The 27,999-nt window shown below is 46.3% G+C and overlaps 2 protein-coding genes across 2 annotated transcripts in view; one reads left to right on the top strand and one right to left on the bottom strand.

Annotated features, from left to right (window-relative positions):
- Positions 1-3,047: 3,047 nt before the first annotated feature.
- Sycp3 (synaptonemal complex protein 3) lies at positions 3,048-12,966 on the top strand. The gene is made up of 8 exons (XM_023716891.1): positions 3,048-3,183; positions 3,598-3,652; positions 3,891-3,925; positions 4,920-5,037; positions 6,726-6,825; positions 9,967-10,065; positions 12,659-12,763; positions 12,891-12,966. The coding sequence occupies exons 1-8, from the start codon at positions 3,048-3,050 to the stop codon at positions 12,942-12,944; spliced, it is 702 nt and encodes a 233-aa protein (XP_023572659.1). The 3' UTR covers positions 12,945-12,966.
- A 1,667-nt stretch (positions 12,967-14,633) lies between these two features.
- Positions 14,634-27,999, bottom strand: part of Chpt1 (choline phosphotransferase 1) — a 13,728-nt gene continuing 362 nt past the window's right edge. The window contains exons 2-9 of the mRNA XM_023718163.1: positions 27,757-27,994; positions 23,361-23,508; positions 22,864-23,005; positions 21,180-21,264; positions 18,786-18,917; positions 17,688-17,846; positions 16,991-17,116; positions 14,634-15,992 (exon numbers count right to left, since the gene is read on the bottom strand). Coding sequence (XP_023573931.1) covers positions 15,861-15,992; positions 16,991-17,116; positions 17,688-17,846; positions 18,786-18,917; positions 21,180-21,264; positions 22,864-23,005; positions 23,361-23,508; positions 27,757-27,994 — 1,162 coding nt within the window. The 3' untranslated portion in view covers positions 14,634-15,860. The remainder of the gene's footprint in view (positions 15,993-16,990; positions 17,117-17,687; positions 17,847-18,785; positions 18,918-21,179; positions 21,265-22,863; positions 23,006-23,360; positions 23,509-27,756; positions 27,995-27,999) is intronic.

Here is a 27,999-nt window from a genome sequence, read left to right as displayed (position 1 = left end):
ACTGAAACCAAGTCCAGTGGCTCGAAGGTGTAGGTTTCCTTTGTTGTTTCTAGCTGAGCAGGAGGATCACTGTGAGTTTCAGGCCAGGCTGGGCAACAGTGAGATCCCATCTCGTCGGTCTACCCATCAGTCAGTGGAGGGAGATGGAAAAGACAAAAAGCTAGTGCTCCAAAATAAAAGGTAGAAAAGTAACGAGTAGAGGAGGACCAGATGTAGAGTGGCAAAAATATATGCAATAACAATCAGAAGGTGTACTAGATAGCTTGAGACAGGACGGCCAGTTACAAAAGTGCTATTTGGGGCTGGTCAGAAGTTTGCTAGACTCAAGCCTCAATCCGAATCTAGTGCTGTTTGCAGGACTGATTAGAAGATGCTATTTTTTGACCCTTCATTTGCATTTAGGCACAACCAATTAAAAGATCTTGTTTCCAAGCATTTACATGTAACATCTTTATTTTTTCTTTTGTAAGTCATTTATTCATTTATTTGGTACAGTCTCGCTATGCAGCTTGGACTCAGCATGGAGCTGTCTCACCAGCCTGTAACAGACCTTTTGATTGGACAGTTTATACATGCCATGCCACCCAAGAAGCATTTGATAGGATGCTGTCCCACTACCTTATTTGCATACAAGGGAGATAACATTTGGAATTGTGGCTGCTACAAAAGACCCTTTTGTGCATCCTCCGCCGCCTCTGTTTCTTCACTGGCAGCTCTACGGGGCTGTTCTTTTTTGCCATTGGTAAATACCTTTCAGGCATGGTGGGACACCCCCATAATAAAAGTACTCGGGAGGCTGAGGCAGGAGGATCACCATGAGTTCATAGACACCTAGGACTATATAGAGTTCTAGGCCAGCCTGAACTACACAGCAAGACCCTCTGTCAAAAAAAAAAAAAAAAAATCAAGGCTCAGGATGTCAGAATCTCCATTAAGAACCAAGGGACAGGACCAGACGTTGGACTCTCGCCTTCCCGGTTCCAGCTGAGAAACCAAGTCAGCGGGATATGGCCTTAGGAGAAAAAAGGAAGGGGCTGTGGTGCTCAAGGCCTGTGGTCCTTGCACTCATTAGGCAGGGGGAGGAGGGTCGCCGCCAGTTCAAGGGCTACCTGGCCTACACAGTGAGAAGCTGTCTACAAAAGAAGCAGAACTGAAGTGAGCAAATTAAAAAACAAGTAAAACAAAACACACTTCTCTTTCTCTATTTCTCAGCGTGCACACGCACATGCACACAGACAGGTACAGGTAAAAAACCCCACTAAGACTGAAGAAATTTTAGGAAAGGAGACAACCACATTACTTACTGTGTATTACTTATTTTATGACACCCGCACAGATTTCCCAAACTAAATGACATGGAACATTTCTTAGAAGAAGACAGTTCTCGATACTGTAACAGCCCTCCGTGGAGACAAAGGTCTAAAAAGGCCAATTTCTGTAGAAGAAACCAAGGAAGCCCTGCTACCCCACATGAAGGCCCGGTTTAGGGATCCCCGACACGGGGCTCAAGGGTTTAGGATGCAGAGAATGAAGGGAAAGGGAAAGGGAAGTGTTCTTAGGCAACAAGTGACATCACTCCTCGGGCCCAACCATGAGACACTCCGAAGTCACCTCCTTTAGGGATGTTCATGCACAATCCCAGACTCCAGGGCCACAGTACCAATGGCCAGGTGGGATTTAATCCGGGAAGGCAAAAATGGATTCATATCAGAAAACAGGAAATTGAAAATACTCTTCCACTGGGTGCTGTGGCGCACGCCTGTAATCTCAGCACTCCAGGAGGCTGAGGCAGGAGGAGGACAAACTGAAGCCCACTGTGGGCAAATCAGGAAGATCCTGTCTAAAAACATACACATTCTGAAAAGGGCTGGAGATTTAGTAAGGCCATCTTGAAAAGAGGGACAGCTGGGGAGGCAGCTCAGTGACAGCCCTGGGCTCAACCCCCAGTTCGGCAAACAATAATCCGGGCAAATTACGGTATTTTTTTTTTTTTTTTTGCAAAACCCAAACTCTTCCTCCCTCATCTCAGTTTCTCTTGGTCTCAATATGTTTGTCTCCGTCTCCCTGTGTCTCTCAATCTCAGCCTCTCTGTCTCTCAGCGTCAGCATCTCTCAATCTCAGTCTCGTTTTTTATTTTTTTTGGTGGAACTGGGGATTGAACTCCGGCCCTTGCACTTGCCAGGGAGGCGCTTATTCCACTGGGCCATCTCCCGGGCCCCTCAATCTCAGTCTTCCCGAGGGTTTCTCAGCATCAGTTTCTCCCACGTCTCAGAAGCTCTCTCCGTCTCTGCTGACATGCTATAGTCACAGTGAGACGGGCCTGGGGTCAGTAAGGTGGGCCCCTGAGGAGATTCGGGGTGAGGCCTCGCTCCAGAGGCGGCCATGTTGGCGGGCGCCCATGGCCGCCAGTCAGCGCGCGCCTCACGCCTCGCGCCTGCGCAGCACGCGCCGCCTAGACCGGCTCGGGAGCTCCCAGGTCCCGCCCAAGGGGGCGGAGCCTCTCGACCCCGCGCGCGGCGTCCAGCCAATCAGCGTCTCGCCTGCCTAAAGAGAGCAGGCTCTTCCCGCGAGGACCCCGAGTTTCCTCAGAGCGGTCGAGGCTTTGAGGCGTGTTGGTGAGGCGGGAGCAGCCGGCAGTCAGCGTCGCCTTACGGGGCTCTGGCGGGCGGACCTTCAGGGGCTGAGCGGAGCGGGGTCTGTGAGGAGCGGGCGCCGGGCTGCGCGGGACGCGCGGGCAGTGTCCACGCAGGGGTCGGGTGGGGGGCGCGAGGCCGGGCCGTGGGGAAGAGGGCGGGTGGTGGTGGTGGCGATTTGCGACCCATGCCCCAGTCCTCGGCACGCCAGTGCTGTGAGGGCCCCGCGGCCGGCCGTGCGCGGGCAGGGCCGCCCCAGACCCTCCTGCCTCAGCAGCGGGTGTGGAGGCGACGGGCGGCGTTCACGCTTCCCGCCTTTGAAGATTGACAGACGGCCCGCGCCGTCCGCGCCGTCCTGCCCCGCGGCCCGCCCAGCTCGCGGTGCCGCCCGTGCAGGTGCCCCGGGAGCGCAGCATGGTACCCACCGGGAGGAAGCGCCCCAGCAAGGCGACCCGCGCGGCCGAAGAGCAGCCCGCGGAGGCCTACGACTCGGAGAAGGACGAGCGCGGGCTGAGCGGCTCCGACGACGACGTGGAGGCGGCGCCCGCAGGTCCTGCGCCCGTGAGCTGCCCGCACGATTCCCCATTCCGGGCTCCAGAGCGTCGCGCCGCGGGTGCCCATAAATCCCAGTCCCCAGAAAGCGCCCAGGCCTTGCAGAAAAAGAAAAACAAACAAACAAAAAACAGCCCACAGTAAAAGCATATTATTATTATTTTTTGCTCCGAATGCCTTCAGGGCAGGTTTGGCTCCCTTGAGTTGTGGGGGTCCAGCCACAGCAACCTGAGCCTGACTGCTTTGTTGAAGCAGCCACTTAAAGACCTGAGCTAAGGGGCAGGCCCCCGTGTAAAAGCATATTAGCAGACTGCCTGGGTCACCAAAGTGAGGGTCTTGCTTTACTGCAGTGTACAAGAAAGCACACTGCATTTTCTTTCCCTCTTTCTCTGTCATACAGGAAAGATGCCAGGAATTGACAAGCGTGGAAAGAAAAGGTCTTCCGCAGAAATACTTGAAGATATGGGGTAATGTGTTCAAAATAACTAAGAAAAATTCAGTATGCTTATCTAACAGGTATAATGAAAAGTGTTTGGCGTGGGATATTTCTTCTACATGTAATGTTTTATGGATTCTTAATTAGAAGTTTTGTTTTGTTTGGCATTTGCCATGCTGGGAGTTGAATCTAGGGCCTTGAGCATACTAGGAAAGCGCTCTATCATGGAGCTACACCCCTAATCTTCAGAGCTTTTAAAATGTTCACAGCGGTGAAGTACAGAATATGCTGGAAAAATTTGGAGGTATGTCTTTGAGATACTTGATTTTAAATAAAATTGTTTTAAACTATTGTAATTTGTATAGTAAGAACTGTTAATCTGACTCTTGAGTGTTACTTAATGCCTTGTTTCCAAACATATTTGTGATTTAACTTCATAGGTTTCCTTATTTACTTTTTCAATGATATAAATGGGAATAGTTTGTAGACATATAATTTTAATGAAATTTTAGAAGAAAAATAGATGCATAAATTATTTATATAATTGTACAGCTCCATTATCCTTACTGAAAGGTAACTAGTAAATCCATAATAAAGGTATATGGTAGCAAAGTATTAAAATTTTATAAAATATAGTATTTAGTGGTAAAAATATCCTGTAAAAACTCCAGAAGTATTTAAAAGTGTTCTCAAAGTTATCTAGATACTTACACTAAAATGTTTGTTGTCTTTAGTCTTTCTTTTAGTAAAAGATACACTTAAAAATATATTTTTTACAAATCATTTTGACTTTGATATTATTTTGTGGGGTTATTTCAAATTCTAACAATAATTGAACCAAGTGTGTTTTTCAGTAGAATATTTTATAAATTTAGAAAAGCAAAGCCTTTATCAAAGTGGTTTCCCATGAGAACATTAAAGTCTTTCTTTGATGCTTTATTGGCTCTTTAAAAAATCATATTTAAAAATTATTACTTAGGAATATCAGAATTGGGATAAAGTTGGATATTTCTTATCCAAAATCCTTGGGACAAGAAATGTTTCAGGTTTTGGAGTTTTTGGATTCAGGATATTTGCAGAGCCTTTACTGGTTGAGCATTCCTAGTCTGAAAGTCCAAAGTCCTAAGTGGTCCCAAATATAAACTGTTTGGAGCATGATTTTGGCACTATCTTAAAATTTAATATTATATGTTTTTGTAATATTATGAGAGAACTTTTTACATATTTATGTATTTACTTGAATATATGGGAACAAAATAATTTTCAGTAGTAAATTTTAATATTTATTTTCAACATAGCTGATATTAACAAGGCTCTCCTTGCCAAGAGAAAAAGACTAGAAACCTATACCAAGGCTTCTTTCAAGTCCAGTAGCCAGAAAATTGAACATGTTTGGAAAACACAGCAAGAACAAAGGTAAGGTGACTGCTTTTTTATGGGTACATTTGGATCATTTCTTAGTATATATAACTACAAATTACTTAGGAAAATGACTGTCTTCTGTTTATTGGCATCTCTAGTGAGAGTATATTTGGCCTAGTGGGCCATAGAAATGCATACTTGTTGTCCTAGCACTTAAGAGGCCAGGGCAGGTGGATCTTAAGTTGTAGGTGTGTTTGTTTGTTTGTTTGTTTTGAGAATCTTTGGTTTGAAGCCAGCTTGAGTACCTAGACCTGTCTGAAAAAGAGAAAGGGGGAAAAGAGGGAGTAGAAAAGATACTTGTCTTGACTTTCCTGTAAATAAATGGTGAGATTGCTTTTTGAAGTAACAACTGAGGCTTATTTTAATTCTAAATGTAATTTTAAAAAAAAGAGGGCATCTAAATGTATATTCATTCTGAAAATATACTAATAAATGTCATAAAAATTTTTCTGATAGTTAACTATATTAGACAATGTAGAAAAAGGTTGGCTTTATATTATAAATTTCATGTATTTATGTCATAAAATTATGTTGTATTTTGTGTATTTATATTGTAAAATTTGTTTACTTTAGCTAACTATTCCTTTTTTAAAATTAATTAATTTGTGTGTGTGTGTGTGTGTGTGTGTGTGTGGCCAGCTGAGCCCACTAGGGGGCGGGGCTGGCTGGCATGTGGTGCTGGGGGATTGAACTGCAGTCCCTGTGCTTTGCTGAGCTTGTTCCAAGTAGGTGCTTTAGACCACTGAGCCATCTCACCAGCCCTAACTATTCCTTTTTACAAAGTCATTGCCAAGAGAGCTGGCAAGATAGCTCAGTGGACTAAGCACCTGCTTAGGGAAATGCAGGGACCAGGGTTCGATCCCTGATACTGCATGTTGCACTGGCCCTTCCCCTGGGCATGCTGAGCCAGCCGCCAAGTCCCAGCATGGTGGCATACCCCTGTAATCCCAGTGCGGGGGAGGCTGAAAACAACAGGATCACCATGAATCTGAGCTGCGTAGTGAGACCCTGTATCAAACACATTTAAAAATAAAATTGCCAAGGGCTGGAGATAGAGCTCAGCAGTACAGCGCCTTCCTGGCAAGCATTAGGTCTCGAGTTTGATTGCTAGTATAAAAAAGAGTCATTTTAGCAAAATGGGAAAAAATTAAATATTTCTATTTGGGAATTATTTAACCTATTTTTCTTACCAGAACCTGTATTAATTAGGATGCATAAAAATACAGTCCTTAATGGTGTTAGTAAATAGGATCTCAAGTCCGCATCTTGTACAGCAATTAACCACTAAGAAAAATGTATGCAGTGTGTTAATTATTGAAACTGTCCTAGCGATTTGATTTGAAACTGTCTCATTGCTATTTGTGTATCAATAAAATTATGAAAAACATTTTTTAAAAAATGCAGTCCTTAGAAATCAAACAGATTTTCTGGGAAATTTACATGGATAATAAAATTTACTTAGTTGTCAAGAGCTAAAGCACGTAAGACCCTTCTTTTAGCTTTTAGGAAAAATATTTCTGGAATTGACATAAGATCTGACTTTTTAGTTACCCCTCAGCATAGTTCAGCTGCTGTTATTTCCTTCTGTTTTTTACAGTATACAAATAGATCAGATCAGTTTTGAATGTTTTTTTTTTTCCTACTGTATGAAGTGTCACAATATTCACTCCCATGTTTTTCAGGCAGAAACTTAACCAAGAGTATTCTGAACAGTTCCTGACTGTGTTTCAGCAGTGGGATACAGATCTGAAGAAAGTAGAGGAACAAGAAGAGAAACTGATGGTTGGTATCAGTGTGGCTTCCTAATGAGCCTGTCCCGGCCAGCTCTTGGGCAGGGCTGGAAGGGAGCCAGGGGGAAGCACATTTTGCTCCCAAAGCAGGCATGGGCTGCCTGCGTTGCTCAGGATTCTTACATGTTCAGATGATGGGAACTCATCAGAGGACAAGAGGAAGATTAGTGGCTTACAGGAAAGAAACTGCGGGGAATTTGGCTTTTGAGGCACAGCTAGGTGAAGGCAGGGAAGGTTGCTCATGTGGAACAGTTGAGGTTCACTCAGTTCACCAAACAGGATAGTTGCTGCACTCCTGCACTCAGTAAATCAGTAAGGGCAGTGGAACAACAGTCCTTGGTGGCCGTAGCAGGAAACCCTGCTTGGGGACTCTCACTGATGCAGTTTACTGTCTGCCCACTCCTGAGCCAGTCACTGAAGTCAGAACGTAGTTTATGCTGTTTTTTTCCTGAGAGGATTGGGGCTGGAATCCAGGGCTGCGTGTGTGCTACGCAGGTACTCTGCCTACGCAGGTACCGAGCCATGGATCCAGCTAGGAACACACTTTATTCTTCATGCCCACCATGTTCCCTGCCAGCCCCCAGGGCAGATAGCAGTCATATCTGCGCAGCTGTATAGCTTCACTCACTGCTCCTCCAGTGGTCCTTTCACTATTACTAATGACCAGACATTGCTTAGCTGAGAGCTGAGGTACTAGTCTGACCAAGTGACTCTGGAATCAGCTCAAAAAATACGGAGAGGCTCAGCAGCATGGGTGCGAGTCTACAGTTTAGGAGAGATGTGGGCTGAGGATGCAGAGTTGGGAATTCTCAGCTTGGAGAGGTTTTCAACTGGGATGAGATTGCCAAGGCAGGAGCTGTATCTATAAGGGGAAAATCTAAGGACAGATCTCCTGGGGGATGTCAGTATTTCGAGCTCTGGGAGATGAGGAGAGCCAGGAAAGGACCCTGAGAGTGTGGCCTGATCACAGCTGGACAGCAGAGGCCTGTAGGCCAAGCAAAGCCGTTTAAGGAAAGGACCAGACATAGTAGCACACACCTATAATTCTAGTACTGGGGAGGCTGAGGCAAGAGGATTTCTGTGAGTTCAAGGCCAGCCTGGGCTACATAATTCAAGACCAGCCTGAACTAAGTAGCAAGACCCTGTATCAAAAAAAAAAAAAATAAATTTAAAAAAGAAAATATCCCTGAAAATAAAGAAAAAGGAAAGTTGGATAAAAAAGAAAAGAAAAGAAATGTTAATTCTGTCACATGCTACCTGCAGACTGACAAAGGTAGTCTTTTTATAAAAAATGTATTTGGTACAGGGTCTCACTACACAGCTCAGACTCAGTGATTCTCCTGTTTTCAGCCTCTCCAGGGCTGAGATTACAGGTATGTGCCACCATGCTTAGACTCAGTGGCTGGCTCAGTGCGCCCAGGGGTGGGGCCAGCACTGGGCTGGTGCCACATGTGGTGCTGGGGATCAGTCCCTGTGCATGCCTAAGCAGGGGCTTAATCTGCTGAGCTATCTCACCCACCCGGGGGTGGATCTGGCAGTTTCATTAGTGTAATGGATCAGAATAAGTCTGGTGGAAAAGTGTGAGATCTATGTGAAAGTCTGATTAGAATGAGTATTAGACAAAGAAATATAGTAACCTGAGGAGAAAAGGAATACAGAGTCTTTTTTTAAAAGAGAAATAGTAGCATGTTTGTGTGTGGGCAGAATACCTCAGAAGGACAAATTTAAAGTATTAGAGAGGAACAGTTGCTGAATTCTTGAGAAGAGATAAGCATATGAAGAAGCTGGCCTTATAAGGAACAAGTTCATTTTTAGAACAGGCAAGAAGACAGAGTATCTGAGCACACACAGACCTGGGTGGGGCAGATAGGGCGATGGGAGACCACCTCTGAATTGAGTGACATAAGGTCAGCAGATGGTAGAGGCGTTGTCCACGGGGAGTAGCCAGAGAGGTACACTGTACAGACTAGGAGTTTGGCTAAGTAAATGTACATAGCTGAGAAGAGGTTCGAGGAGTAATTACAAATTAGCCATCAGCACTAAGCCTTGGAAAGAGGAAGGGTGGGTTTGGTGCTGCATGCTATAATCCCTGCACTCAGGAAGCTGAGGCAGGAGGATCATTTGAGTTTGAGGCCAGTTTGATGCCATATAGCAAGACCCTCAAAAAAAAAGGCAGTGAAAGGAAAGGGAGGACAACAAGGGCAGGGATACAATGAGAAGTAGAACGAGCAGATTTTAGTACCTGACCAATTACTGGGCTGTGATACTAAAGAAAGCAAACTAGAGTGGCCAAGAGGAAGTGGTTGAACCCTGGGAAATGGGGAGAAAGTGTATATCCCAGCCTGGACACATACAGTGGGGATCAAATTGTGGTTTGAGATGTGCAGCTTTAGATTATTTACCTTTATGCTTCAGTCTCTACCAGCTATAAAAGGGACATGGTACCTACCTCCTATAGTTGTTGGGAAGGTTAAGTTTGTATCCATTTATTTAAGAGGTTTCAGAAAAGCAGATGACATAGGGAATGTTTCCCAGTATCTGTGCTATAATGAGGTTGTTTTTGGTAATGGTAAGAAGTAGGGTATAAACATGTAGGTGAATTGGCTCAGGTAGGGTGAAGGACGAAGTCATTGGTGGAAAGTAGGTTAAGGATGTGAAAGACCACCATTACTGGAAGATCACCTGTGTGGATATTGACATTCCCAAGAAAAGACATGTTTTGAACATTAGGACTTTCTGCTTAGTGACATTGAAGATTATTATACAGCATATTAGTGGCAAATTATCTAAGATTGGTTATAATAGTTAAAACAAAATGTTAAAAACATGGATTTAGGGGCCGGGAAGATAGCTCAGTAGAATAAGCGCTTGCTGGCAAGTGCAAGGGCCTGAGTTCAATCCCCAGTTCCACCAAACAAACAAACAAACATGGATTTAGAAACTATTCTTTTTAAGTTAAACATAGGGTTAGGATTTCTTTTTGCTAGTTTAAAACCTTTGGGCTGGGAATGTAGCCCTGAGATAGAACTTGCCTAACATGTGTGAAGTCTTAGGTTTGAATCCTAGCATTGCCGGAAAAACAGATTTTTACCTAATTGTTATTAGTGTTTTGTTTTTTTTTTAATATTTGTAGAATATACTGCGACAACAACAAAAGGTTTTTCAACAGTGTAGAATTGTTCAGAACCAGAGATTGAAGACAGTTAAACAGCTGTATGAGGAGTACATAAAGGTACGTTATGGATGGTAATTAATAACTTCTTGTGCAACCGTGTATTTATGGAAGTAGTAGATACGTTTTGCCTTCTAAGTTTACGGAGAAAAACAATTTTTTAATTAATTAATTTTTTTCAGAGAAAAAATTTTGTTTATGCATTTTACATTTTTAGCTTTTCAATTCTAGAAACAGAATTCACTGTTTTTTATTTAAGTGATAAATATATCTTTAGGATTCTATTTTCATGGGCCAGGGAGATAGTTCAGTGGCATAAGCACCTGCTTGGCAAGTGTAAGGTCCTAAGTTTGATCCCTGGTACCAAAAACAAAAAAAAAAGGAAGTAGCAGAGTGGTCATTAATCCACAGTTTAGTAACGCTTCAGTGAACACTCTGTTTAACTTAGAATAGATATTCTTTGTTTTTTGGGGGTTTTTTTGCAGAACCGGGGATTGAACTCAGGCCTTTGCGCTTGCCAGGCAAGTGTTTATAGACTAGATATTCTTGAATCTTTACTTTTTGTTTTGCTTTTGCTTCGGAGACAGGTCAGCTATGTAGTCCAGGCTGGTCTTGAACTCACTGTGTAGCCTGAGCTGCTGTTGAACTTGAGGCAATTGTGCCATCTCAGCCTTCCCAGTACTGTGATTATAGATGTTTGCTACCACATGTGGCTTTATATTTTCAAATGTTTGTAGAAATATTAATGACATATTTGATTGTACAGTTGCTGCAGTAGGCCGGTGTGGTGGCACATGCCTGTAATCCTAGCACTTGGGAGGCTGAGACAGAAGAATCACTGCAAATTCAGGGCCAGTCGGGGTTACAAAGTGAGTTCAAGGCCATCTTGAACTACATAGTAAAACCATGTCTCAAAAATAAATAGTAAAATAAAATAAGAGGGCTGGGGAGATAGCTCAGCAGAATAAGCGCTTGCCTGGCAAGCACAAAGGCGTGAGTTCAATCCCCGGTTCCACCAAAAAAATAAAATTAAATTAAAAAAAATAATAATAAAATAAGAATTTCTGAAGTAACCAAACATGACTTAATATGCCAATTCATAATCATAAAAGATAGCCCACAATACAATAAACACCAAAGATTAAAAATTTGTGGGTTGAGAATTATCTACTGAACATATGCATTTAACCAAATTGTGGTCTAAATAATAAAAGTGTTTTAAATATTTTTAAAGAAATTTAAAATAATTTATATTAACATGTTATTTTTAAAGTGTTTGCAAGTAGAGAACTTGCCAGCTTGTCCAAATGCTCCCTGACAACCACTTTCTAAGTGCTGTCACTAAATGTTACCATTTAGGGTAGGATTTGGAGCATAAACTCAGACTCCATCTCCTTATCTTTCACAACAAGTTATTATGAGAGGCTATAATTTTACCTCTGTAGCGGTTCATGATTTCTTTAATTCCTAGTGCTATTACCTTAGTTCAGGACATCATCCTTTGCTTATATTACAGTTTTTTGATTTTTCTGTCTAGTCCAGTCTTTACCAGTCTGCCATATCTTTCTAAAATACATCTTTCCTCTTGAAAAACAGTAGCTTCTCATGTCAAACTCTTAGGTATCTGAGATGCCCTGTGACAAAACTGTAAGCTTCACTTTCTATACATGCCCATCACTCCCAGCCCTCGAATCACTGCTTCCTTTAACTCACTGGCTACTTCATGTTTTTGCTCTTTGTCCTTGAGATTACTTTTAATTGGATTATATTTATTGCAACTCTGTTATTTCGCAAACTTAACTGAAGTTAACCCCCACAATCCCTGTTTTCTATGATACAGTATCAGAAAGCTGTGTTTTCATTCCTAAAGTTTTTTCCTCACTGAATGAAACAATTGTATAGTTTAATTTCTTCACAGCACCTAATACTTTTATGCAGTAAGCACTAAAATAATGATCTGTTGAAGAAGAGTAAAGATTTAAAGTATAAATCAAGGGCTGGTGAGATAGCTCAGCGGACTAAGTGCCTGCTTGAGCAAGTACAGGGGCTGGGGTTCGATCCCTGGCACTACATGCTGTGCTGGCCCCACCCCTGGGCACACTGAGTGGCAACTGAGATCTGACAACATGGCACTTGTAATCCCAGGGCTGGGAAGGCTGAAAACAGGAGAATCACTACGAGTCTGAGCTGTGCAGTGAGACCTTGTACCAAGTACATACCAAGAAAAAGCATAAATCAAGTTTTACCTAACTTGAAGAAAGCAGGCATACAGATAATTTTATTTCCACTGCTGTTAGTAATAAGATTATTCTGATGTTTGGGGAATTTAGCAGAAAATTTCAGAATTATGGCGCTTACTAATGGCCATTCCACCTAGTCTTTTTCTTTTTTTCCTTCTTGAATACTTGATAAATCCACTGTTTCCAGCAAAGTGTTTTACTGTTGTACATTCTATAATTATATGTGATTTATGTCTTATAAATTTTGCATTATGGTAGAATTTTTTGTCTTCATGTATTACTCATTTTTTTAAACTTGGAATAAAAAATAGGCATTATTTGAATATTTAAAAAGTTCTTTTGGAAATCATTTTTACGTTTAGAACATGAGATGAAGTTATAATTTGTAACTGAGGGAGGCGTTTGTGTTGCAGAGTTTGGAGGACTTGGAGAAGAATCACGATAATCTACTCAGTGGTACACAAAATGAACTTAAAAAAGAAATGGCTATGTTGCAAAAGAAGATCATGATGGAAACTGTAAGTCTTCATATTTCAGGTTTAAACCATTGGGATTAGTGTCCGCACTGAAAGATTTTATTTGCTGAAATAGGTGTACCAGTTAACTGAGAATTAATGGTTCACTGTCTCCTCTTTCATGAAACAGCAGCAGCAAGAGATGGCAAGTGTTCGCAAGTCTCTTCAGTCCATGTTACTCTGATGACTCTTTGGAGACAGAACTTGAACCTAAGTAATGTGACACAGTTGTATCATTAGCTAAGAGACACATAAGTCTTTAGAGTAGCTTACAAATTCTAGTTAAATTTAACATCTTTAGTCATAGAAGTTCTACTTTATAATATCTTTAATCGTTGGCATGTTTAAGTGTAAGACCTTCCTTTCTGTTCACTTCAGATAAAATCCAGCTTTGTGAGGAGCAGCTATTCCTAAATTGTATGTGACCAGCTTTCAGCTCTTCAGTTATAATAGTGAATTTTTCTAACACTGTATTAACTTTTGTCAATAAAGAATATTCATATTTAGGTTTTGGCTTTAGTATATCTCTGTCCATCCTAAACATACACAAATTACATTGTTTTGTGGCACAGTGGGGGTGGGGGTGGGGTGGGGTGGGGTGAGATTTGAGACAGGGTTTTGCTGTGTTGCCAAGGCTGATCTCAAATTCCTGGGTGCAGGGGGCCAGGGAGATAGCTCAGTAGAGTAAGTGCTTGCCTGACACGAGCAAGGGCCTGAGTTCAATCCTCGGTTCTGCCAAAAATAAAGAAAAGAAAAATTCCTGGGTGCAAATGATTCTTGTGCCTCAGCTGCCCGAGCAGCTGGGATCACAGGTATGTGCCACCACACCCAGCATACATTATTCTTTTTTAAGAAACTCTTATATATGCACATTTTTCTGTATACTTATTAAATAAGATTTCAAAAGAAAATCAATTCTTTTGACTTAGACAATTTATTACAAGAGTTTAAGTTTTTATCCTAGAATAAATTAAACTGCCAAAATCAATATAACTGAACATTTATAAATATGAGTTTAAAGATATAAATTTACACATGTTGTTTCTAGGAAGATATCAAAATACCCTAAAATCAGGCTTAGTCTGCAGTTAAGTGACCCATGCCTTTGTAATGACCAGGAGTGCATCGTGACACAGCTAAGGCAGTGTAAGCACATCACATCCTCAAAGAGAGATTACCTTGAACCCCTTTTCTGTCTTAATACTCAAACACAAGTTTCATTTTCAAATTTCAACGGTTGATGTTTACACTTTTAAAAGGTGAAAGATTTATACGATTTGAAGAGAAACCAGAGTATGTGTTTACACTTTTAAAATGCACTTCTTAATACAGGAAAACATCAGATGCTTGATTAAGTGAAATTGTTTCAAAAATTTTTTGAAAACAAGTCAGTTAAACTTAATTTATTGAAATTACTTTGAACCATTCAAAATAAAAAATATCCCCATTAGGAGGAAACACCTTCCTCCTGTCCATATGTTTTAATATTTGCCTCTAAAAAAACACTTCTAAAGTTTTTCAACTTTTCAAAACAAGTCTGTAGAGATTGTGTGTGTGTGTGTGTGTGTGTGTGTGTGTGTGTGTGTGTTTTAGGATTAATACTAGGAAACAGTGAGCTATATCCCCGTCCATTTATTTTGAGGTAGGGTCTTGCTAAATTGTCCAGGCTGTCCTTGAACTTGGGATCCTCCTGCCTCAGCCTCATTGTAGCTGAGGTTACAATGTGTGTACCACCATTCATAGCCCAATTCTCTCCTTTTTTTGTAGCTGATAATTTGTTTAGGAAGAACTTAGGCTTGGTAAATATTTGCCATTTGTGCTGGGCATGGTAGCACAGGCCTGTCACAAGCTCTTCTGGAGGCTGAGGAAGGAGGATCTTAAGTTTGGGCCCAGCCCAGGCATTTTAGCAGGACCCTATCTCAAATTTAAAAAATGAGGACTGGTTAGGTGGCCAAGCACTCCCAGCTGCTGCTCCACTCTCCCACACCCTGCAGGCCCAGAACAGAAATCTTAAGTCCTAGTTACACAGCTGCCACAGCCGCTTTGACTTCACTGATGACAAGGGGAAATGCACGGGGCTCCTCTGCTTAATTCACCTAAGTGCTTTTTGCCTTTTAAGGAATGTCCATTTCTGCTGTTTTTCCTTCGGTATGTGCCTTTCTCCTGCTTAGTGCCAGCCCCCCGCGCCCCGCCATCATGTGGCCTGAGAACTAGAAACAGGCTTAGACGGGACCTCAAGATTTGGCTCCCCAAAGATCTCTGTGATAACGCTGGACTTATGAAGCACAGCCCAAATTTTCCCAGCTGAGGCTAGGACAGCAAGAGGGCCTACGGGGCCAGCCTCCTGCACTTCTCACCTGGTGCTCTTCAGGGGTGGCATTCTGCCTTGCTCTTATGGGTTACTGTCCATGTCGACTGATTTAGCTACTAGCTGGTTTTTCATTGAAGGGAAGATTTAATAACCACCTTTTTATGGCAATGAAATTTTAAGTATCAAGGAACAAGTTACTCTAACTATAAAGCCTTGAGCTTTTCTGAGTTGGTGTAACAAATTCCTTTCACTAGAAACAAATCATAAAAATTCCCAGTGCTCTTCAAGTCTACTTTATACATGAAAGCAGTGACTTCCTTTCCCACCACAGTAGTAGCACACCTCATGGGAAGTGGCTCGGAGAATCTCCTTCTCCACTGCTGTGACAGTGTCATAAACCATGCACGCTGTGGTGGTGGGAGCTCATTATGTCTTAGTGTCACTCTCAAAATGGCAAAAGTCACTGAAGTTCTGAGTTTCTATGCACTCTTGGTAAGGTCTGATGAGTGTTTTGTAGACACAAAGACATTTAGATGTATAGGGGTTCCACGCTTCTTTAGCCTGAGGGCTAAAATGTTTGGTCTCATTTCTTAGGAGTTTACAGGCTGTCCAGCTGTAATACCTGTGACCAAAATGTGGGTGATGCACCGTGAGGCGTTGCTACACAGCAGACACAGGGCATCTGCAGGACTTGTTCCTAGTGAACAGCCCCTTGTCCGACAGCATCCTGTGCCTGCAGGGCTGCCTCCTCGCCTAGGCTCCCTAACTGTTCCTTTCTTCCTCCGGCTATTAGTCAACATGCTTGTGAACCTGTTCTGGCGCTTGGTGACCGGAAATCTTGAAGATACTGAGGTGCAGGTGTCTTGAGATTTGTAGGCACAAAGCACTGAAGTACAGCAGCATGTCAAGTAAAGCAGTGACCTTTGGAAGTAAACAGGAAACGCGTTACAGTCTATCTTCTCTGAGCTTGGGGCATTTTTCTGCACTCCTACCCCCGTATCAGGTTCTGAACCTAAAATTCCTAATGGAAGACATTCCACTTTGGAGTATTTTCATGCGTCGGTGTGGGCCTCATCACAGCCTTCTGCAGTTCGCAGGCATTGCAGCTGCCCCAGCTGAGGCTCCAAGAGGGGAAGGTACCAGAGCAGAAAGCCCCAAGCATGCACCTCAGGTCTTCTCACGTCTACCTTTCTGCTGGGCACCAAGACACAAGTTCCCCATGGGAAGGGCTGCTGTCCCAGCCTCAGGAAGAGCACTCGCTGGCCGTGAGAATGCAGGAAGGCACAGCGCTGGGAAATCAACCCCTTCCTTCAGCAAGGGAGCCCACCACTGAGCCTGGGAGGGGATTCTCACAGAGTGGAGGTGGGGGCTCCCCGGCATTCATCAGGGAGTCCCTTTCTCTCTGAGGAAGGTGTTGCCATAAGGAAAAAGGAAAACTGAGTGGGGCTTCCTGCGTCCAGCAGTCTCATCCCTAGTGCAAACAGGGCCTGCTCACCCCAAACAAGTGTTGCAGTCAAACACCTGACACTGGAATCGGTACTTCCGCTGGTAACACACATGCCAGGTGCTCGCTCTGCAGCCCAGGCCTGCCTCGAACTCTTGGGCAAGCTGCCTCCATCTCGTGAGTGCTGGGCTTCCCCCAGGCCCAGCTGGGAATAACTTCAGTAGTACTCCTTTGGGCAGTACTTTTTAAGTACAAAGCTGTCTTCCCATGATCTGGGCCACTGGAAGCCCGATCGCCAGATATGTTGACTACTTTTACACACGATACAAAATGACTCACAGCTTAAAAGAAGTGATTTGAAGTATTCAGAAACATTTACTGTTAGGGCTGTGACACAAATGATACCTGATTGACATGCCATTAAACAAAATATGATCTGATATTTGTTGAAAATAAAAATCAGCAAAGCACTTACCATTGCTATCCACAGAACAATATATTCGTCTATAAAATTGTTAAGGTACTGGTCTAAAAACAAAAGACCGGGCCCAATGAAGATAGTGTCTTGAAGATACAGTTCGCTTTTAGTCATGTGAGCTATCTATAAAAAAAGGAAACAAAGTAATGTCACTGTTAAGTTTTATTTTCAGAAGAGGAATTATGACTTTAATTTACTATTAAGACAGAGACCTTTGCCTGGCAAGCCCAAGGACCTGAGCTCAATCTCCAGTTCTGGAAAAAAAAAAAAAAAAAAGACAGAGACCATTTGATCTTACCCTTTATCTGGGGATATTTATGTCTTCCAAATTCATGATTGGGTGGCTTATTAAACTTTGCAATGTTTAAATTTCTTAATGTGCAATTGATAATTACAGCCCAGCAAGTAACTACAAGAACTGAATGCAATGCACCCACATCACAGTCTTATTTAGAACACAGATGGCCATTTATTTTTTTATTTTTATTTTTGCGGAACCAGGGATTGGACTCAGGCCCTTGTGCTTGCCAGGCAGGCACTTATTCTACTGAGCCATCTCCCCGGCCCCAGATGGCCACATGCTGTACTCTGATAACCGCGAAGGAAAACCTACTCAGCATGTGACGTCATCTCCAGCTCTGGCCTGAGGACAAGGTTCAACATTTGCATCATAAATCGTGCAAGAGTTTCTTACCACTAGTTTCTGTGCAACTTTAGCAAAGACACACCCGAACATCAGGGTGTAAAGACACGGGTGCTTTTCAAACAGGTTTGTGGCCGACTTTTTATAGATCATTACTGCCAGGATAAAAATCAGTCCTATGTGGAGTCCAGGCGACAGCACACTGGTGCCCTAAAATGAAGCAGAAATCACATTTCACCACAGAACTGTCACAAGGCAGACATTTCCCAAACATCTATTTGATCAAAGAGCTGAAGTCTTGAAATACAGAAACCTTTTCAACTGCCACCGAGCTTAGGGCGACACATGGGACTCAGTAGATGTCAGAGTCCCATGTTATGGTGCACATATGGTAAGCTAATAAACTACAAATTAATATGATTTATTCTGTGTCAACCTTTACCATGCCGGTGCCCATTCATTAACACTTGGGCTCTCAACTGTTTTTGTTGTCGTTGTGAGCAGGGTCTCACTACATGGTTCAGGCTGGCCTTGAACTTGCTTCTATCCTCCTGCCTCAGCCTCCCCACTGTTGGGACTGCAGGCATGCCCCACCCACCCAGCAATATTACAATAGTTCTGCTAAGCATATTTTGGAGAAATTTCAACATAATTTACTTTCTGAGTAATGAACTGCCCATACATGACCCCGTGGGCTCAGCAGCTCTCCTACTGCTCGTCCTCTGCTTCACTAGCTCAAAACACAAGTGCATGCAAGACCACACGGGGAACTCCCGGCTATAGTGAAACAAGGAGCACTTAGATGAGATCGGAGGCCACAAGCCTGTGGAAATATAAACAAATTTTAAAATAAAATGCTTTTGCGCTGTGTGCCTAAAATGAATTCTGGATAACATTTAGAGCCAGGTGTGATGGCACATGCACTGAGGAGGCGGAGGCAGGAGGAGTTCAAGGCCTGGGTGGGCTATATAAGGAGAGCCTGTCTCAAAAAAACAAAACAACCAAGCAAAGAAAAAACAGCAACAGCAGCAGCAGCACCAAGACATTGAGTTTCTGCCCCATGCATAAGCTCTGCCTGTCTTCATTTCCGTCCGTAGCCGGTGGAAAGAAGATGCACCATAAGCTAAGAGCGATGGGCACCATGCTTACTGCTATCGTGGATCCATTCTTGCCAACACCGCCATGCAGGATGACGTGGAAATAACCGGCACAGGAAAACATAGCTCCACCTACCACTCCGAGCGCTGTAAAGATCTTCAATCGTATTTCTAGAATGGGTATCTTCAGGGCAGAGGAAAGGAATCGTTAAGAAAACAATCTGTCTCCTGTTCACTCGCAAAGAAACATACAGTACAGCCCTGTCCAACAAGAAATGCTTTCTCTTGTAATCAAAATTAGAAATACTGAGGGCTAGGCATGTAGCTCAGCGCCTGCCTGCAAGCATGAGGCCTCTGAGTTCGGTTCATGGCACCAAAACAAAATGAGAAGTGGTCAACTCACTTTTGAAATGGCTTTATGAAGTAACAAGTGAGTCCAAATCAGCTTAGGCTACTCCGGTTCTCACATCCCCACAGCTGCGCCTACAGCAGGATGGAGTGCATGCAAATCCTCGGGCGGCGGCACCGGGACTCAGCTCCCTTGGGTATTTACCTGCTGTCAGCTGTGCTCGGCAGCGTCCAGGGCAGCAGAGGAGTTAAAGAACAGTAGCAGTGAATTGCTGGCAGGGTTAGGCTGCTGCACTTTGAAAACGAACTGTGAAAGACTGCACCAGAACGTGTTGTGTGTTAAGTTCCTACATCAAAAGGAGCTGTTCCTCACTGGCGAGACTGGGTGGACGGGCCGGCTTCCTATGACACTGCCCGAAACAGGCAGGTTGGAGACACGCACATGTGACAACTTAGTACGTGGGTGACTGTCCCTCGGGCGGCTGGCGCTACTGGGGTCAAATGGATCTGACTGCTAGTATGGGTCTTTTTTAAATAAAATCAGCAGTCTATAAATGGACTGAATCTGGCCAGCTGAGCTTGAATACTGCCCAACATAAATATTAATACTATTCATGCCAATTTAAAAATTATCACAATAATCAATAAATTTCATTAAATTTAAAAGATGTATCTATATTTGTGAATACTTTATCAATAACTAGTTCTCTCAGGTATTTTTTTTTGCTGAACCGGGGATTGCACTCAGGCCCTTGCGCTGCCAGGGAAGCACTTTTGCACTGAGCCATCTCCCTGGCCCCAGTTCTCCCGGTGTTAACACAGGTATCTTCTGAGTACCCTGTTGCTGGTGCAGACAACACGCACTCACAACCACTGTCCTGGCATCAGCTGTGTTACACCTCCTTACAGCATCCTACTGTTCTCCTTAAGGAACTGTCTGTGGGAGCCCTCAGACTCACTCCCGAGCCGTGGCCACCGGACGCTGCTCATGTCCAGGCCCAGAGGCAGCTCGGTACACGGGCTGTGCACCTGTGTGCACCCTGAGGATACGGCTGGGGGTGGGCCTTGGAGGCCACCGTGCCTGAGGGAGCTCGAGTCTCCTGGGAGCCTCCAGAGACCCTGAACTGTGTTCTGAGCTAGGACAGTTCCCTCCCCTTGTGCTGCCTGCCACACTGCCTTCCCCAGTGCCCACACCCATGGAACCTCCATCACACAATGGCCCAACTGGGACACCTTGTTCACCCCAAACTTGAGAGCTGGTCCTTGGCTCCAGCAGTGCTAGCCTACCCTCCCTGAGCTAATACCTCTGTGATGCACAAGGCAGCCTCAGATCCTGAAAGTGCCCCACCAGGGACCACTGCACCCGGGGGACCTGTCACTTATCCTGAGTCACAGCACACCTCTGGGACCCGCGCATCCGGGGGCTCTCAGGCAGCATGGAGCGCCTGGCCTGGGCCCTCTGCAGTCGGTCTGCCTCATTCTTAGCTCCTGAATCCACCTCACTGTCCTGTGACTTCTCTACAAACACAGTCCCAGGGACACGGAGTGCGCAGGTGGTCAGGGCGGGCAGGCACAGGGTGACCGTCAGTTGCCATCAGCTGCTGACTTTATTCTTCTAACCTGGAGAGTGTCAGCACACCAGGCCTGGGGCATGGTGCACAATGCCTGGTTTCCTCCTCACGTTTCTTTTGATGCTGAACTCAAGTTTACACCAGTGGCTTCCAAAGGCCCCCTTGTACCTTAGGAAGATCTGAGGAGGAAGACCAGACCCCAGGTCTACAAGGCAGGCTGGCCCCTGGGGTAGCTGGGGACACATTCTGCCTGGTGCCTAGAATTTTTGACAACATACTTCTGAGGGTCATGTTAGCCTGGAAAATTTAATTTCTGTTTTTCCACTTTTAGGGAAGAGGGTCCCTTTCCCTTTCCATAGTAAAATACTGACAGGCCCTAAGGTAGATGTGCAGGGTGTCGCATTACACAACAAAGAAAGCTGGTCAGAAAGATGAGGCCAGGAGCTTCTCAAGAAAACCAACAACAGAATGGTTTGTCCTAAATGTTTCAAAGTCCCTGCAATGTGAACTGCAATGCTCGGGTTTACCGTGTAGTCCCACATGGTTGCTCCTCCGCACGCAGACAGGATGAAGACGATCACCAAGGCCATCTGGATCTCAGTCACGTCCACTCTGCAGAGGGAGGGCGGGAAGAGTGGCCACCGTCACAGAGACTCCTCGATGCGCAGGCTTCCCCCCTCACCAGACAGAACTCCGAAGGCCCGAGCACCCCATAGGCGCCGGTTAGTCCTACCTGTACTTCCCCCATTGGATACTTTTTCTTTCTTAGTTTTCTGAGACAGACTGCTATGTAGCCCAGGCTGGCGGCAAGCTCACAGTGATCCTCCTGCCTCAGCCTCCCGAGCGTGGGGATGGTGGGCCTGTGCCACTAGCCTGGCTGACCTAAGTCTCTTTCACTTATAAGTAGGGAAGGCTCCAACAGCTTTTCTAAGAGACTTTTTTTCTACAGTCTAATAGATTAGTAGATGTTTCTTCCTATTAGTAACAGTAGTCACCATGTATTATACGTCACTAATAGTCAGTATAGTTGTTTTGACTCAACAGTTTTATTTTAGGTTTTTTTGGTACCCGGAATTGAACTCAGGGGCCCACGCCTGTGAGGCAAGCATGGTGCTGCTGAGCTATCTCCCCAGCCCACCAGAGTTATTTTTACCCTGAGATAGATAGATAGATTTTTTTAAATAGTCAAACAGTGTAAGTTGCTCTAGTCTTCCTCTCAGTCTGTCCTGAGTTTCCTCCTGGCTGGGATGCGTGGGGACCTCACTCTGGGCTGGACTTCGCCTCCTTTATTTTGTGAGGATTGTTTAAACAATGACTGGGAGTTTGTCAAAACCAGGGCTACAGCCCATCCTCCGGCGTGACTTCTCTGTGGCGTTCTGACCTGGACCACTTCCTCCTTCTCAGAATGGTTTGCTGTTTCCATCCAGCCGAGCTCGCTCCTGGCCTTCGTCCTCCCTGCAGACCCCTCCCTAGCTCCTTGCCGTCTGCTTCCTCCTTCGAACCCTAAACGCTGTCTGCAGAAAATTCCACCTGCAGTTTTCTATTCTCTGAAGAATTTTATCTTACTTACTATTCTCTGTATGTTAATGACCTCTACATCCATATCTCTGATCTATGTCTTTTTTCCTGAGCTCCATTTTCTTTGTTGTTGGTTTTGTCCTGGTCTGGCTTTGTTTTCTGAGACAGAGTTTGGCTATATAGTTCAGGCTACTTTTGAATTCCTTATATGGCCTGGTCTCCACCTCACTGAGACCTTCCTGCCTCAGCCTCCTGAGTACTGGCTGATAGGCGTATGCCACCATGCCTGGCTTTCCTGGTAACTGGGGGAAGGCTAACCCATTGTGCCACTCTGCAAGCACTTGGACACAACTTCCCTGTGTCTGCTACAGCCAAGAGTCTCACTGACCTGCTGGATATGACTGATAGGGGAGAGGGGTCCTTTTTCAACACCTGTTGATTTGACCTAAAGGCCTTCAGACTTCACAGGACATTATTTTATTATGTCCACTACATGCTGTTTATTTAGTTTTTTATTTTTATTTTTATTTATTTATATTTTTTTAGACAGGATCTTTCTGTGGAGCTCAAGCTGGCCTTGAACTCACCATGTAGCCTGGGCTGGCCTCAAACTCAGGGTGGTCCTCCTGATGGACAAAGGCCCTGTCAGGGGGTCTTGGTCAGGCCTCACGATGCACCGCGGGAGACACTTACTTTCCAAACCGCAGCATGCCCGACACGTAGGTCTGCCAGTGTGCACAGTAGAACAGGAACATCCCGAGGAAGGAGCAGAGAAACAGCCAGTCGGGGTGTGTCCCCAAGCGCACAGCCAGGGAGGCGCCGAGGGCCATCAGCACTGAAAGGAGGACAAAGACCGCACCTGAAACCACTGGTTTAGGGGCTGTACCCCTGGCGTTGAAACAGACTTTTTAAGAAATGAATTTTTGAGCTGGTGTGTCTGCCCACGTCTGTCATCCCAGCACTTGGGAGGCTGAGGCAGGAGGATTGCAGGGAACTAGAGGCAGCCCAGGTTACACAGTGAGTTCAGAGACATCCTGAGCTACACAGCAAGAACCTGCCCCAACAACCACAAACAAACAATAAAACTGAAATGAATCTGGGACTTACTTTTAAAACCCACAACTGCTCCCCAAGGTGGCCCTCTACACAAACTGGTTTGGGGCTGCCGGGGCTCAGTGCCTCTTGCTTACCCGATGAAACAGAGTCACAGCCATGGTCAAACAGCTCCCCCAGGGCTGAGCACGAGTTGGTCCTCCGGGCCTGCTTCCCGTCCAAGGCGTCCAATGACTGGTAGGTGAAGAGCCCCAGAGCACACAGGAGGCAGGCCCAGGCTGGCGCCTAGAGCAAGAGGGGCCGCTGCTGAAGGACGGCGGCTGTTTTCCTGTGAGCTACACCTCCAGCCCTTTCTAGGGAGGGGTCTCCAGGGTGTTCAGGGTCTCACTACTAGATTGGACTCATCGTGAGCCGCCTGCTTACAGCCTCCCAAGAGCTGGGATTACAGGCGCACGCCGCCACGCCCAGTCTCCACTGCTGCCTCAGTGCACCCGGAGGGCAGGGCCAACGCAGCAGGCCTGGCATGGACCCGGCCCCTAAGCCGCCTTACAGGTGCTTTCATGAGCCGAGCTATTTGGCCAGCCCTTCCCAGCCCTTTTTAGAAAATGGATTTCATTTTTTCCTTTGAGTGAGAAGCCCTCACACTTGTGATCCTTCTACTGTTAGTCTCCTGAGCAGCTGGAACTGTAGACAAGGGGTGCCGTGACAGGCAGATTACCCTGCTCCTCCAGATGAACTGAGCAGAGAAATGGAATTAGCCCAAAGCAGCGGCGGCGAACCTGGGCACCCTGCCACTCTGGGCTGAGGAGGGTATCACCAAAAGCTCTAAAAGGGTCACCGTCGCTATGAAGGACACAGGTGACCTGCTGGAGCCCTGACTGGATTCCTGCTCTACAGGCCTCCTGCCGCAGGGTCAGCCATGCCTACCTGGCGTGGTGAGCTCGCTCAGGGAGTCGGAGCTGGGAAGAACCCATAGGCGGGGTGTGGAGTGCACACCCGAGACACCGTGCTCTGGGAGGCTGAGGCAGGAGGATGGTGAGTCAGGGCCCAGCCCAGGCAACTCAGTGACTCTGAGAGAGCCTGTCTCAAAAGAGTTTAAAAAAAAAAGGGCTGGGGAGGCCGCTCAGTGTGACCACCCCGGGCTTAAACCCCATACCAATAAAGAAAGAGAAGGACAGAGACAGAGACAGGAAGGAAAAGGAAGCGAGGACAAAAGGAGCAGAGCTGAGAGGCCAGAGAAAGGAGCCCTGCAGTGGCCACCCCGCCTGTGCTGGGTGAGGTCCCAGGCCTAGGTCCCTGCCTCAGTCACCACAGCAGCTCTGTACCATGAGGGGTGCCATGACCCCACACATTGCTCTGACACCGAGCAGTGTCCGGGGCAGCAGAGTTGGGGCCCCGGCAGAGCCTGGGCTGGGAGCTCTCTGTCGCCACCTGACTGGGCACAAACACCTCAGGGACCCGAAGGTATGCAGTGGCCCTGGGGACTCTGCATAGGAGCCCTGAGGAGACTCAGCCCCAGAAATAGCTCATGCCAAGTCTGCAGCACAGCAAGTGCTTAGCCTGCGACAGCCGAAGCCTGGGGCCAGGTGGTGACAAGCCGGGGCCCTGTGTGCTGACGTCAGGCCAGGGCAGATCATCACCTGTCCAGAATGATACTCAGAAGAGAGCAATGGGCTGTGCTGGGGATGGGCGACATAGCAATGTCATAGATCTGTGACCGAGGCTCACAAAGACCAGAAGGCCTAGGACAGAGCAGATTTCAAGAGCGCTGAAAGCTTCCAAGGTTATGGAATCCATGCAGTGACGTATCCAAGAAGCACAGTGACTCCCAAGTAGAATAAATACATTTTTAAAAACTCAAGTCATGCCTGGCATGGTGGTGCACGCCTATAATCCCAAGACTTGAGAGGCTGAGGCAGGAGGATCACTGTAAGATTAAGGCCAGCTTGGGCTACAAAGTGAGCTCAAGGCCAGCTGAACTGCAGAGCAAAACCATGGCTCAAAAAGACACAAATAAATACCTATGTCCTAAAACCATCACTGAAAAGCTGTGGTAGACAGACAGCCATACAAGGAGCCAGCAGGACGTGGGATAGAGATGCCGTAGGAGCAGCGGACGGTGCCCACTGTCCACGCTCAACAGCAGGAAAGGATTTCGTAACCATCACTCTTCCGCTTCAGCACGTTTTCATGATAGCCACTCCTGCATACCTCTTAGTTTGTATCAGCATTTCATAATGTATTTCACCTCCTCGGGGAACTGGGCAGCCCAGAACTGGACATCTGACAGGAGGAATGATGCTCCAAGCCGGGCATGGAAGTGCACTCCTGGAATCCCAGCCCTCGGAAGGCCCAGGAAGGAGGATCGCCGCAAGCCTGAGGCCAGGCTGGGCTGCACAGTGAGTTGAAGGCCAGCCTGAAGTATACAGAGAGACCCTCTCTCAACACACACACACACAGTGGAGTTACACGGGGACTCTCCTCCCTGTCGGGGAGCAGGGACTTCCTGCAGTGTGGTCAGAAGTGTGGACGTGGGTCCCGCCTGTTCCGTGGGCACCTCTCACACATACAGGCTGGCTGAGCTGGAAGAATTAGCTTACTGGTGCCTCAGTCTCCCCATGTGAGAAACAGCCATGATCCCAGTGTCAGGGCCGGGAAAGGCCCCCAGAAAGGTGGTGGCTGCTGTTACTGGTGGTGCTGATGCTGTCAGGTGACTCCCAGTGACTCCAGGCACACTTTTTGGTATTTTATGTGTTTCATGTATTCTGGAGAAACTGCATGTATTTTGAAAAGCTGGCTTATTATATCGATGACTTCATAACTCGAGGCTTAGAATGAGTCCAAGCTGTAAAAGGCGGCTGGTTTAAAGTCAAGGTGGAGAACAGCAGTAAATAAAATCTGGTGCAGGTGAGACACAAAAGCCAAACTCTTCACATGGATTTTTATATTTTAAAAACCACCTCTTGCATTGAATGCCCTCTTGTGCACTGTGGTCGGCAGGGAAGATTTCATGGTACCAAATGCCAAGTGGCTTCACTAGGAAAACAGAAACTGCCTCTCCAAGAGCTAAGAAGAAAAAAGAGCAGAGGATGTTCTGCCCGGGCACGAGCACCGGCTAATACCTACCAGCGGTGTCCTCTGTCCCTGATTTGATGATTTCATTTCATCTGCTCTTCTGCCAGCGTCTCCCAGGCTGGCCTTGAACTCTCAGGGATCCTCCTGCCTCAGCCTCCCAAGTGCAGGTTGAAGATTCCAGAATGATGTTTCCGGTCCCCACTTTAGCCACCTGGTCATGGCCTGGTGATACCCACTTCTCAAACTCATCTTTCTGTTGTAACCCTATTCACCCTTGTAGGCCATTTTGATTTTTCCACTTTGAAAAGAGTGGCTCAGACCCCCACCTTGTTCCCTTTTCACAGATGTGTCTGAGTACAGGTGTGTGCCCAGCTGAGGCAGAGGCAGGAGGATCATGGTGAGTTCGGGGCCAGCCTAGGCTACACAGTGAGTTCAAGGCCACCCTGAGCAACACAGCGAGACCCTGGCTCAAAAATAAAATCAATAAAATGTGTCTGTTCCTAAAAACTAATCATAAATGCACCTCTTCTATCAGGCTTCTCTTCTTTCCCTAAACAGAAGCTCTTTGGACAAGCTTGTAACCCCTTCTTTTAACTCCTAGCAGTTCTGAAATTAATAACATTTCGAGGTTGCAATGTAATTAGCCAATCTCAGAAACATCCACACGCTGCTACCCGCCTCTAGGCACCATCAGAACTGTTCTATTGTGCATTCTCAGGGTACTTGTTACAATCCATATGTTTTTAATGTGTCGACTACTAGTTTTCATTCATTGAGTAAATTAGGACGTTCTACACTTACCTGCACCTAACCTGTCCTTCGGTCCTGTCTTCTCAGTTTTTTGTCTGTCTCTTTGAGACCGGGTCTGGCTAAGCAGTTCAGACTGACCTTGAACTCACTATGTAGCCCAGGCTGGCTTCAAATCCTGAGATGCTCCTGCCTCAGCCTCCCCAGTGCTGGACAGCAGGCGTGCACCACCACACCTGACTAGATAAAACACTTTTTAATAAGAGCTAGAAAGAACAAAGTGGGGCAGTAAGCATTTGCACTGCGCAGCTACCCAACCTGAACTCTCGTTTGCCCCACTAAACTCAGGTGCGGCCATAGAGGTCACTCAAGGGTTCCCTTTACGGGCCAGAGATGTCACAGGATGTGTGCGCTGTTTGTCAGGAGCCAGGCTAAAGCTGGAAGCGACCCTCACTCTTTCCGGGGCGCGTCCGATGGCAGAGCCTCGGCCTCTACCCCAGGTCCGCTCCGGCCACGGCTACAACCCCTCTGGCTTCCCGGCCCGCGGGTCGGAGGGCTGGGACCGCTCCGAGGGCAGCGAGGCGACAGGGACAAGGGCTCGTCCCGCCGAGCCAACGTCGCGCTCCCTGGCGCCGCCCTGAGGCGGCTGCGGCGTCCGCAGAGCGTCTCGGGGCCCGGCCAGGCGAGGGGGACAGCGGTTGGGCCGCCTACCTCCTCGGTGGCCGTGGGGCAGAAGGCGACGAGCACGAGCGTGGTGGCCAGGTTGAGGGCGATGCCGAGCAGCGTGATGGTGTTGGGGGCCATCCAGAGCGGCACCCAGCGCAGCAGCCAGGTCCAGAAGCGCTGCAGCGGCGGCTCCAACAGCGACACGCCCGCCGCGCTGTAGTGGTGCTCGTCCAGCCGCCGCAGCTGCGCCGCGCTCAGCGGCTCGCCCAGCGCCCGGGCCCAGCGCGG

The sequence above is a fragment of the Octodon degus genome, unplaced genomic scaffold (assembly GCF_000260255.1).
Source record: "Octodon degus isolate 3935 unplaced genomic scaffold, OctDeg1.0 scaffold00004, whole genome shotgun sequence".
Classification (NCBI taxonomy): Eukaryota; Metazoa; Chordata; class Mammalia; order Rodentia; family Octodontidae; genus Octodon; species Octodon degus.
The sequence above is the reverse complement of the archived record's forward strand: the minus strand, read 5'-3'. Positions and strand labels throughout refer to the sequence as shown.